This window comes from Mustelus asterias, chromosome 4, assembly GCF_964213995.1.
Source record: "Mustelus asterias chromosome 4, sMusAst1.hap1.1, whole genome shotgun sequence".
In the NCBI taxonomy this organism is placed as follows: Eukaryota; Metazoa; Chordata; class Chondrichthyes; order Carcharhiniformes; family Triakidae; genus Mustelus; species Mustelus asterias.
In genome coordinates, this window is record NC_135804.1 from 46201483 (window position 1) to 46214168 (window position 12686).

At 44.5% G+C, this 12686-nt stretch overlaps 1 protein-coding gene across 2 annotated transcripts in view; it reads right to left on the reverse strand.

The window, feature by feature from the left end:
* Nucleotides 1-12006, reverse strand: part of dpep2 (dipeptidase 2) — a 67657-nt gene extending 55651 nt beyond the window's left edge. Inside the window, exons 1-5 of one of the 2 annotated variants that reach the window (XM_078210923.1) lie at nucleotides 11886-12006; nucleotides 9418-9618; nucleotides 8439-8565; nucleotides 2873-3002; nucleotides 2620-2764 (exon numbers count right to left, since the gene is read on the reverse strand). In XM_078210923.1, coding sequence (XP_078067049.1) covers nucleotides 2620-2764; nucleotides 2873-3002; nucleotides 8439-8565; nucleotides 9418-9539 — 524 coding nt within the window. In that variant the 5' untranslated portion in view covers nucleotides 9540-9618; nucleotides 11886-12006. The remainder of the gene's footprint in view (nucleotides 1-2619; nucleotides 2765-2872; nucleotides 3003-8438; nucleotides 8566-9417; nucleotides 9619-11885) is intronic. The other variant, XM_078210924.1, reaches the window with a different exon arrangement.
* Nucleotides 12007-12686: the final 680 nt, after the last annotated feature.

Genomic DNA, 12686 nt, shown 5'->3' on the forward strand with positions numbered 1-12686 from the left:
TCATTCATCGCAAAGGAAGAGTATTGGTGCTTCCAGGCCATTGCACACTTCACGAAATGTCAGTGTACCATTCCTAAAACCTAAATCACACAGTTTTCAAATTCTAAGTTTCAGTATTTGTCTTCGATTCACCATATCTTTATTTCCATGACACTGCCCCTTCTGCGCATCTTCCATTTTTTGTTGACATTCTCACCTGACAGATCACAGAAACAAATCCTCCAGAAATCTATTCCTCCTTTCACAGTTTGAAGTGGTCAGCTATTGTTCCTTTTTTCGGTCAACGTGAGCTGCGATAGGGCACTGCCATGGCACAACAATGAAACTGAGTCTGTGGTACACATCTAACTTCGTTTTGAGCTGAAGGGGAGAGTAAATTTTGTGATGGATGCAAGAGAAAGGATGTGAAGTGAATCAGGGTGAGCATTGTAGGAGTGCGTGGAGGAAGGGTGAGTGGGATTCATTCCTCCGGTGGGGAGGAGGAATCACCCGCAGAGTGGCAGCGGACCCCCCTGCCCCCCTCCCTCCCCACCGATCACCTGCAGAGTGGCAGCAGACCCCCCTGCCCCCCCAGAGGATGATCCGACCTGCCCCCCTCCTCCTCCCCCCAACCAGAGATACATCAGAGCCACCCCCCTCCTCCCCCCCCCCCAACCAGAGATATGTCAGAGCCGCCCCCCCCTCCTCCTCACCCCCCCAACCAGAGATACATCAGAGCCACCCCCCTCCACCTCCCCCCCCCAACCAGTGGATGATCTGGGCCAGAGAGCCGTTGCAGCTTTGAACTCGCTTCGGAGGTTCCCCATCAAAATAAAAATCGTGTTCGGATTTTTATTTTGCAGGTCGCTAAAAGCACGGATCCGGAACAGAACAGAAGAAGGGATTTGATGGTAGAGTTGGGCGGGCAGTTCATTAAATCTATTTAAATGCATGCTGATGCATTTAAATCGTCGGGCCGCCCGATTCGGGCGCGGAACGGATCGGCACCCGAATCGGGTGTCGGTAAAGTCGCGATTTGCTCGGATGCGGGTGCAGATCGCGATAAAAGCCTCACGCCCGATTTTACCGCGATTTCATGCCTGAAAATGGGCACAAAGTGTTGGTAAAATCGGGCCCAATCTTTCATTTGGATCTTTGAAAAGAATTTCTCGTTAAAATTTAATTTATCCAGCCTGACTCCGGGTCTGGGAATCCGGTGTCTGGAATCCGATAGTTCATGTCCAGGTCCCAGTCCTGAGCCAGGCTTTCATCACTAATATAATGCCATTTTAAAATGCGGATCCCCTAATTGGGCCAGAGCCAAGCTAATGGCTTGGAGCACTGCCAGAAAGGAGGAACTGGCTTTAAAGTACAGTTCACAAAGGCAGATGGCAGGCATGATAAGGTTTGTTGTTGCCTTGCAGGAGACCAGATGGTCAACAGACTCATGGCTCAGACAATTGGTCAAACAGTCAATGAAAAGGTACTAGATCCACACAGTATGAACGTCCCTTTTTTTCCAACACTGCCACTGCAGCAGAAACATCATTTAATGGCTCTTCGCATTGCCCCTGACACATTTCTTTGGCAGAAGTAAACAAGCTATTGACCATTGTAGGGCCTAATCATTTTTTAAAGTTATTGGCACTTCTCCCATCAAAGTAATCTGAAGTCTGATCCTCAATTGGTCAGTTTTCACTCACATTCTGTCATTGAGTGTTTAAAATGGAAAGTATAAAATATACATATTTAAATTTACCACAACCAGATATGAGGTTGCTGTTTGCAATACTAGCAGGTGTTGAAGAATGCATTTTTATGTTTAGAGCTCCATTTTGCAGTTAACGAACAGTTCTTTCAGGTGATCTTTGTAGAATATCGACAAAGAAGCTCAAATTTCCAGAACTTTACTGATTTTTGTCATATATTTCTAATAAACATTCTAATCTGTTGGCAACAATATGTTGACATTTTCTGCACTTGTAAGAACAATGTTTGTAAAATGATGCACTTTCTGGAATGCTGAGTTGATGTAAGTTAGTAAACCAAGAATGAAGATCAGGAAGAGCCAATGATCTTAAAAAGTGGGACCATTGTCAGGAAACAAGTGAAGATTTGAAGGACTAATCAGATTGTGACTGAACTCTGCATCTGTGATATAAGATCTTCTGCAACCTTTGTATCATTGCACACATCTCCTGTAATAAAATCTTTAGGAGAGGTTTTCCATTGGGATTGGTCAGGGAGGAAGAGTGGAGGAAAAGACTTACTGTAAATTCAGCTCAGAAGAATTGAATGAGACTATCTCCCCTCTGAGAACTGTGGAAAATAATCTGAACCTAGTTCCCAGCACAAGCCCAGAGCATAAATCTGCCCATGATTTGGGAAAATTTGCTTTCAAATTTAGAAAAATGAAAATAAATTCAGCCTGGTTGATTTGATGAGTTTGAAGTTAAGGTGTGCTGTTATCTGTGTAGAAGGAGTATAACTCTGTCTTACATCACTTATAACTACGGAGTGCTCAATGCTGACAATGAGTTCTAAGATTGGAAAACCTTCAAATCATACCAATCTCCAGTTTGAGCACATAAAAATCATTCCTCTTTTGCAACACAAGAGATATTTAAGGAAGTTTATTACCATGGTGTGTGGCAGTTGTGAGTCAAAGACATAGAGCGTACTCCAAGATCATAAAACATCCTCAAGGTTGCCAAACTGCTGTCAATTGAGTGTCCTCCCTCAATACTGATGAGGCAAGCTATTTTTTCCATATTATTTCTAATGCCTAGATTTAAAGAAATCACAAATTGACATTAATATATTTTATCGTATGCATAAATTCAGAAATGTTCAATTTCCAGATAAGCTTTATTGGGACATTCACAACTGATACCTTCTGAAGTTGTAACCAACTTAAATTCTTCATACTTTCCACACATTCGTTTGATGACATCTATTTGTTCCAGGGTCAGGCGGACCGCATCTTTGTATTGGGATGAGCACAGTACGTAGGCAGACCACAACTGGAATGAATAATAAAACTTGGTTGTATTTATTGCATGAATTGTGACTATTAAAAATAATAAGCTTCAGTGAAAGATAAGATGGAACGTTATCCCTGACTGTTGTATGTGTAGGGCAGGCACTCGGAAAAACTGGTTGAGTTAAATATTGGGAAGACCAAGGTCATTGGCTGGGATTTTCTGTTCCCATTAGCATCAGGCGGGAATGGTGAGAGGAGTGGAAAATATTGCGAGAAGGCCAAAGTTACGTTTTACGTTGGTGTGAAAGCTTGTCACGATTGTCTCCATTCCCAATGAGTGGCAGGCCGCATTTTCCACTGTTCAACATCAGGAACACCATTATAATATATTTGCATCTGACAATCAGCCCCATATGCCAGAATCATACCCTGCCCTCATCAAAAAATCCACCCACAGCAATGTGATGTCAGAACAGTGCAAATCACGACTGCTTCAAAATGCGTGCACCTGGCAAGCACGCCGCTGAGGGGAGGTGAGTGCAGTGTTCATGGAGTGACTCCACATATTAAGGAAGTTGACTCAGGGGTACTGACTCAAAATCAGGATTACCGGCTCTGATTCGGGGGTGTCCAGACTTTGACGAGAGCATAGCGGTTTTGACTGGGGGTGACCAGCCTTTGAGTCTATGGCAATCAAACTTGACTGGGGTGACGAGGGTAACACTGGAGGTAGACCAAGGTAACACTGGAGTGAGACTGGTGTAAGACTGGTCTAAGTCTGGAAGGGTACCCGGGAGTTAATTCCAGTCTACCAGGGAGGAAGACTTCATAGTACTTACCCTAACCCTAGTCAGGAGAAATGGGGGAAGCAGGAGGAAGACAACAGGGTACCATGGGCCTAGTCGGTGAAGACCTGGGGGAAAGACTCCAGGGTACTGGCCATTTGACTCAGGGGAGATTGGGGAGGGGTCGGTACCAGAAGGAAGACTGTCAAGCATGAGAAACACCGTTCCTGAGGTTGCCTTCTGCTGCAGGGCCACATTATTCCTGGAAGAATCTCATAGAGAAAGGGAAGCCTGGGGCAGTGCGGTGGGTGGGTGGGAAGTCATCATGAACCGGCAGTTCACTTAAACCTGGGGGAGGGGGGACTTCTAAAGGCAGGATGTGACAAGGGCAAGGCTAATAGAAAGACATGTCACCAAGGGTGGCATCAAGGAACCCTAACAAAACTGGAGTCAATGGGAATCAAGTGGAAAATTCTATGAACTGGAGCCAACCTAAGAAAGGAAGATGACTGTCGTTGTTGTTGGCCAATCATCTCAGTTCCAGGACATCACTGAAGGAGTTCCTCAGGGTAGTGTCCTAGGACTAGCAATCTTCACTTGCTTTATCAATGACCTTCTTTCCATCATAAGGTCAGAAGTGGAGATATTCACTGATCGAGTCTGTTATAATTAACCAATTGGTGAATTGTTGTTACTGAGTTAATTTCTTTCTGAGTAAATTTAATCGATTTAGCCATTTGTGATTATTGTCCCAAGAAATGGAACAATGAGTGTACATGATGTTTCCCTTAACCAAATTTGTACAAGTTTCTATTTTTTATCCCTGACATCTGCTGCCCACAGCCAAGGACAGAGGTAATGCTGGGTGGTATCGGATTGTTCCCTTTCCCACAAAGCTTACAACCGCAAATTAACACTTCTAAACTTACAGACACTAGTACATTCCCAGCCTTAATAACTACTTGATATTGAAAAAGGTTGGATCTCATGGGATAAAGGGGGAGGTGGCAAGATGGGTGGAGAACTGGCTTGGTCACAGAAGACAGAGGGTGGTAGTGGAAGAGTCTTTTCCGGCTGGAGGCCTGTGACTAGTGGTGTTCCGCAGGGCTCTGTATTGGGACCTCTGCTGTTTGTGATTTATATAAACGATCTGGAAGAAGGTGTAACTGGGGTGATCAGTTAGTTTGTGGGTGACACAAAATTGGCAGGACTTGCAGATAGTGAGGAACATTGTCAGAAGCTACAGAAGGATATAGATAGGCTGGAAATTTGGGCAAAGAAATGGCAGATGGAGTTCAATCCTGATAAATGCGAAGTGATGCATTTTGGTAGAAATAATGTAGGGAGGAGCTATACGATAAATGGCAGAACCATAAAGGGTGTAGAGACGCAGAGGGACCTGGGTGTGCAAGTCCACAGATCCTTGAAGGTGACGTCACAGATGGAGAAGGTGGTGAAGAAGGCATATGGCATGCTTGCCTTTATAGGACGGGGCATAGAGTATAAAAGTTGGGGTCTGATGTTGCAGATGTATAGAACGTTGGTTCGGCCGCATTTGGAATACTGCGTCCAGTTCTGGTCGCCACATTACCAGAAAGACGTGGAGGCTTTGGAGAGAGTACAGAGGAGGTTTACCAGGATGTTGCCTGGAATGGAGGGGCTTAGTTATGAGGAGAGATTGGGTAAACTGGGGTTGTTCTCCCTGGAAAGACGGAGAATGAGGGGAGACTTAATAGAGGTGTATAAAATTATGAAAGGCATAGATAGGGTGAACGGTGGGAAGCTATTCCCCAGGTTGGTGGTGACGTTCACGAGGGGTCATAGGTTCAAGGTGAAGGGGGGGAGGTTTAACACAGATATCAGAAGGACATATTTTACACAGAAGGTGGTGGGGGCCTGGAATGCGCTGCCAGGCAAGGTGGTGGAGGCGGACACACTGGGAACGTTTAAAACTTACCTAGACAGCCATATGAATGGAGTGGGAATGGAGGGATACAAAAGAATGGTCTAGTTTGGACCAGGGAGCGGCACGGGCTTGGAGGGCCGAAGGGCCTGTTCCTGTGCTGTATTGTTCTTTGGTCTTTGACCTATTCTTCAGTCGCAACATCATTGAGGAATGCAACTTATTCTATCATATGATTCTGGCTGGTTACTAATTATACAGTAATTCTTGTTCAGTACATATGAAAGATTGTTAAGTATAGATGCAAAATGGCTTACTTGGTCCACTGCAAAATGGTGTTAGCTTAGTATAGTGAATATAGTGTGAAAATATCCTAGAAAGGCCAAGTTAAACTGAAATCTACTGTTTAGGTCTGCTTCCACATGTCTACCCATCTCACCCATCTACCACCTCACTGACCACCCACCTATCCCCCACCCACTTACCCACCTGCCCTCTATCCACCTACCGGCCCACCCACACAGCTACCCTCTGTCCACTTACCCACCTACCCTCTGTCCACTTACCCACCCACCCACTCTCTATCCACTTTCTCACCCACCCCACCTACCTTCTGTCCACTTACCCGCCTACCCTCTATCCACCTATGCACCCACCCACCTACACTATGTCCACTTATCCACCTCCTCTCTATTCACTTTCCCACCCACCCTCTACCCATTTGCTCACCCACCCTCTACCCGCTTACCCACCCACCCTCTACCCACTTACCCACCTCCCCACTATCCACTTACCCACCCACCCTCTACCCACCCCCCCCACTGATCCATTCGCTCACTCACCCATTCACTCATCCAATCATTAACATTCAAACTGGACTTTTAAACTTACCATATGGGAGCTAGTGCAGTAAAAAGGGAGCATATCCTATCTTTCCCCGACTCCTCTCATCTCTGATGGAGTCCCTTGCTCAGTATTTCTTTGGAAGCTGGGCTTGGATGACCCCAGAATAAATGTGTAGCTGTGTCGAATTGGGGGAATTTTCAATCACAGCGGAAATCTGGGGATCGTTGCTGCTGCTCGGATGGTCCCAGCCAATATATTTATCATAGAACCATAGAATCACTCCAGTGCAGAAGGAGGCCATTCGGCCCATCGAGTATGCACCGACTCTCCAAAAGAATTTACTTAATTTTAAATGTTTCCATTTTAAGCTCTGGATAAATCATTTTGGCTACAACTTGTGCACTTACTTGAAATAGCTCATGCTATCTTAAAAGAATGATTCATATAATTGCAAGGACCAATCTAACCAGTTCAACTGATCCTTAACTAGTAGTGTATATAAATCACATCAGCCCTGCAGGGGGCCAACGCTAACCTAATCACATCAAGTACAAATCATATCACACCGAGGAGACCCAGGCACTGGAAACTTCATAAACGAAACATGTCCAAAACTCTTGTCACTGTGGAGGAGACCATTACAAAGGCCAACCTCGCAGTGGTATGGCTATGAGACAAGTCCTGGCATGCTACACTGTCCAAAGCCAAAATGGAAAATAAAGTCTGTAACCTATTGCATGGTTTGTTAATTTTTGCCACATGGTAATGCTTAATACAGCCTCCTGAACTGCTGAACTAAAGTAGCCTGATGCCTTTTTGTCCCGTACGTAAAACCTATCAAAATTGTATAACATTGGCCCACCACCTCCGAGTAGGTGCAAATCCACAGCCCAAAACGGCCAATGATTTAGAACTAAATTGCAGAGTCTCACTTTAGAAGGACAAGAACAGCAGATACCTGGGAACCATCAGGAAGTTCCCTCCCGAAGTCACTCACTATCCTGACTTGGAAATATATCACCGTTCCTTCAGTGTCACTGGGTCAAAATACTGGAACACCCTCCTAACAGCACTGTGGGTGCACCTACACCACATGGACAGCAGCGGTTCAAAAAGACAGCTCACCACCACCTTCTCAAGGGCAATTAGGGATCGGGTGAGAAATGCCCACAGCGACATCCACATCTTGTAAATAAATTCTTAAGCTCTCAAAAGTGTCACGTGCTTGGCTAGACCAGGGAAGCTGTCAAGTTGATACAAACATTATGGTATGTATTTATTTTTTTAAGTAAAATAAACGCATTTAATGAATATAATGAACATGCAGAAAACATTTGGAGATTTTCCACTTCTAATCGCCTGGCATGAATATTCCCTTTCGTGTGGTGAAAGAACTGTGATTGTACCAGGTTTTCAGGTCAGCGCCTTTTTTCAACTACTGCAGTTACCATCAGCTCAGCAGCTGACAGTTTAAGAGACTCACCTTACAATTTCTTAACTGCCCCTCGGAAATGGCCGAGCAACCCACTTAGTTGTGGCGCAGAAGGCAACTCACCATCACCTTCTCAAGTGCAATCAGGTAGGGACAACAAATGCTAGCCTCACCAGTAACACCCAGTGATGAATAATAACAAAAAAATATCCCAGCATGGGATGAAACTGCAGCATGCCAATTCAAAGAGCCAAGGATATGATGGCTTTGACGAAATTGTAACCCCAATCTACAACATCCAGCACCTTTGAACTTTAAATTACAAAATTACTGTTCATTGTGAAAGTTCTAAAGCACCATTTAATTTTAAATTACAGAATTACTGTTCATTGTGAAAGTTCTATGTACTCGCCCAGCCACTTCATCCTCTCAGGAATTGTACCAGGATGACATGAGGTGGGGGGAGAGGAGAAGAAAGGAGAGTTAAAAAAGAAAATGGAGAAAATATACCTGGGCTCCCACATTTCCTTCTTTTAGTTTGTTAATATTTGTATATGTCTTGTTCAAAGTGTTCAAGTCAACTGCAGTCAGGTTGTTGTTAAAGTATCTTCTCAGCTGTAGTGCTAAATCATTGTGGCTAAGAACAATAACAAATGATTATCAGCTTATTCTAAACACTACCCATGGAAGTTAAATTGTTTTGATTCTGGTTAACGCTATTTGACCAGTAATTGTCCCTCCAAAGCAGTCTCCCATTATTGAACCCAATTGTTCCTTATTCTACCCAGAAATATAGTTCATGTGTTGATCATTCCTTGTCGTTCTCATTGAGTTCCATTCCTATCTTTCCAGTTACAGCCAGAGACTCACCTGTGATGGGGTCTTTTCCCACACCCACACCATTCCCTCTGATGTCCCCCCAAGGATCAATTCTTTCCACCCTCCTATTTTTCACCTACATGTTGTGACATCATCCAAATCACAATGTCAGTTTCCATATCTGACAACACTCACCTTAACATTGTTATCCTTTCTTTCAACCCCTTCACTTCCTCTGATTCATCTCACTCTTGCCTAATGCAAGATGAGCAATAATTTCCTCCAACTGGATATTGGAAAAACCAAGTCCCATTGTCTTTGATCCTTGCCATGAACTCCATTCCCTATCCACTGATTTCATCCCTTTTGTGTGCCAATCTCTTTGGCTGAACCCAACCATTTGCAGACTTGGTGGCCTATTTGACTGTGAGCTGTGCTTCTGACTCCATATACACTCCATCACCAAGAGCATCTCTTCCCACCTGGGTTTATTGGTTTGAGCCTGTGTTGCCTCCTCTTGTTTCCACTGCTTAGTTTAATTAGTTTAACATTTTCTGTTATTGGATTTCAATTTGCTTTCCATTTCTGAATCTTTTATCGTCCTATAAATTAACAGTCTTCCAAATAGCGAATGCTAAGCAAGGAAATAAGGTGAATATGGAGAACGTACCCATCAATTAATGGTGCAGATTTCATTATTTGATTTACTCGGTTGTCTCTTTGGGACATCAGTGTGTTGGACAGTAGGAAGAGTAGAAACAAAACTGGATGGAATGATGCCCGGAAAATCATCTTGCAGGACGAGGCTTATATCTCAGAATTGTAGAGATGTGATAAACATTCAAGTATGACAATAAAACACAGACAGCTTCTGGAAGAGAAAAAAAAACAAAATGTAAAATTTAACGAGTGCCACAACTCAACTCAGACGGATACTACACTGGGTGTGCTAGAAACATTTTCACTTTTCTTTCGTGCTGATGGTGGTTGGGGGTGGTTGGGGGTGGGTGGCGGGGTTGTGGGGGGGTTGTTTTACAAACCACAGGGTTTTCCTGAAAAACCCAGCTGAGCAGTAGATATTCCTGCCTGACACTACCTCAGGAATCCATCTCAATGAAGTCTCAGTGCACTTTAGAGAAAGGCAGAGAAGGGGGGAGAAAGACTTGCATTTGTATAACTCCCTTCATGACCCAAAGCATTTTATAGCCAATCAAGTCGTGTGAAGTGGCCTCACGTGTAAGGTAGAAAACGCGACAGCTAAATGACACACAGCCACAGCCCAGACACAGCAACTGAGCAGGTCATTTGTATTTTTAGCTATGTTACTTAAAGGATAAATATTGGACAAGACTTCAGAGGCATCTTAGGAATCAATGGTGTCATGGTAATGTGAATGGAGCAGTAATCCAGAAACTCAGATGGATGCATGAGGGACATGGGTAAAATTTTAAATTCAACTAGTTAATAAATCTAGAATTTTAAAAAGCTAGTTTCAGTAAGGGTGACCATGAAACTATTGGATTGTTACAAAAACCCCTTCACCGGAATTTTGCCACCCTGCCCGCCACAGGAATTGGAGTGGGCGAGGGGTGGACAATGGGAAGGTCTGTTTAACTCGGGCAGGATTTTACAATTTCAGGATGAGTGAGGCCATAAAATCCCACCCTTTGTAATCATTAATGACATCTGGCCATGTGGCTGACTCTTAAGTACTCTCTGAAATGACCCAGCAAGCCAGTCAATTATACCAAAATGCTATGGAAAAATTATAAAGAAGAAAACCAGGTGAGACAACTGGCATCAACCTAGACATCGGAAATGACTTTGGCACGTCCAGGACTGCCAAGCCTGCAACTCCTCCTAACATCTGGGGGCTTCTGCCAAAATTGGGAGAGCTAAACTATAGGTCAGTCAAACAATAGCCACATACAGTCACACTAACAGAATCATACCTTACAGACAAATATCCCAGACACCACCATCACCTTCTCTGGATCTTAAAGTTTATTTATTAGTGTCACAAGTAGGCTTACATTAGCACTGCAATGAAGTTACTGTGAAAATTCCCAAATCGCCACATTCTGGTGCCTGTTCGGCTACACTGAGGGAGAATTTAGCATGGCCAATCCATCTAACCAGCACGTGTTTTAGACTGTGGAAGGAAACCGGAGTATCCAGAGGAAACCCACGCAGACACAGGGCAGCTGTGCAGACACCGCACAGACAGTGACCCAAGCCGGGAATCGAACCCGGGTCCCTGTCACTGTGAGGCAGCAGTCCTAACCATTGAGCCACCGTGCCGCCCTCAGGTCTGTTCTGTCCCATCAGTAGGATAGACCCAGTAGAGTTAGTGGCACAGTGGTATATATTAACTCCAGACCCCATGAAAGATCATGGCAGCAAGTCAAACATGGACAAAGAAACTTGCTACTTAAACCACCTACCACTCTCCCTCGGCTGATGAATCAGTATTCCTCCATGGAATCAGTATTCCTCCATGGAATACTGATTCACCACTTGGACAAAGCACTGAAGGTGGCAAAGGAACAGAATGTAGTCAGGGTGGGGGACTCCAATGTCCCTCATTAAGATGGGGCTCGGTAGCACCGCCACAGACTAAGCCCCCGCCACTCATTTCTTCCCTTTTAAAGTCATCGCCGTTCTTTGGTTTGATGCCACGAACTAAGGACCAGGCAGACAAGTGTTTCACTGAGAGGAAAGGGGTCAAATCACAAAACCTTTTCAGTTCGGTGTAGCGGCGGGACTTGGTTAATGTTTCTCATTTCAGGCTGTTCCCCAGGTTTCATTTACCTAAAGATAAGACACATTGTAACGCATGGTTTATAGAGTTGCCAATTTGGATGTATTTCATCAACCTTCTGCATTGCCCAGTCAAATACCACTTTCCCTTCTCCAATATTTTTATATCCAATAATCTGAAGAGTTCGAAGAATTTTTATTTAAATGAAGCGTAATTTTAAAAATACCCCACAAAGGCTCCAGTGCAGTCCTGGAGAGCTGGCAAGTAAGTCTACATTAAGCCGGACCCTGAGAGGAAGACAATTACATTCATGTTAAATACAGCGCCGCACTTGATAAAGAGATAGCCAGGCACAGCTTCCACTGCCCCCTCTGTACCTGTCCCGCTGCACCACCCGCTCACACACTGCCAACCGGCTGCCCACTTCGCTGTCACCTTACCCCGGCCGCCGCTGCTGTGGCACTGACCCTGGGGCTCTGCTGTACGAGTTTCCGCGGTATAAAACGCCTACATTTCCATTGACATCACTTCAAGCCCTGCCTCGAAGTGAGACCTATTGCATCAGTGCTTCTGATATGTGGCCTGGTGGGCATTTTAATTTAAGATGAGTTAAGCTACTGGTGATGAGCTCCCGGCAGGGAGAGAGAAACACTTATCCTGGGTTCACACTCCGGGATCCCTTCCCCACGCCCTGCTGGATTAGGGAGCCTGTGTGAGGCGGCAGGAGGGGACCACAGCATCTGGCTGGCTTGCCTCCCACCAGCCACTCAGGTCATACACTGAGAAAGTTTGCAACGCATTGGAAGACTGCCAGATAACAAGTGAATGCGAGAGTTAGAAACTTCAAACTATGTTGGGGAGTGGGGAGGGGGGAACATTCAAAGGAAGTTAGAATTGACAACACTCAAACTAATCCAATAATCAGGTAACAACTGGACAATTTGTTCATAAAACTGGTTCTACCTGTTTTTCCTGCTTGCTGTAATTTTCTGATAACAATTGGTTAATGAAACGTGCATTAAGAAATATAGGAAATTAACGCCCACCTGATGCCTCCTCTATCTGCCACTTTGGTTTTTAATTTTTCTAGACAAAACCAACATTGTGTTGTTCGGATCCTCATGCTTATTTACATCTGCACGTGTGTGTGTATGTGCGCACATGCACCTATGTGATAC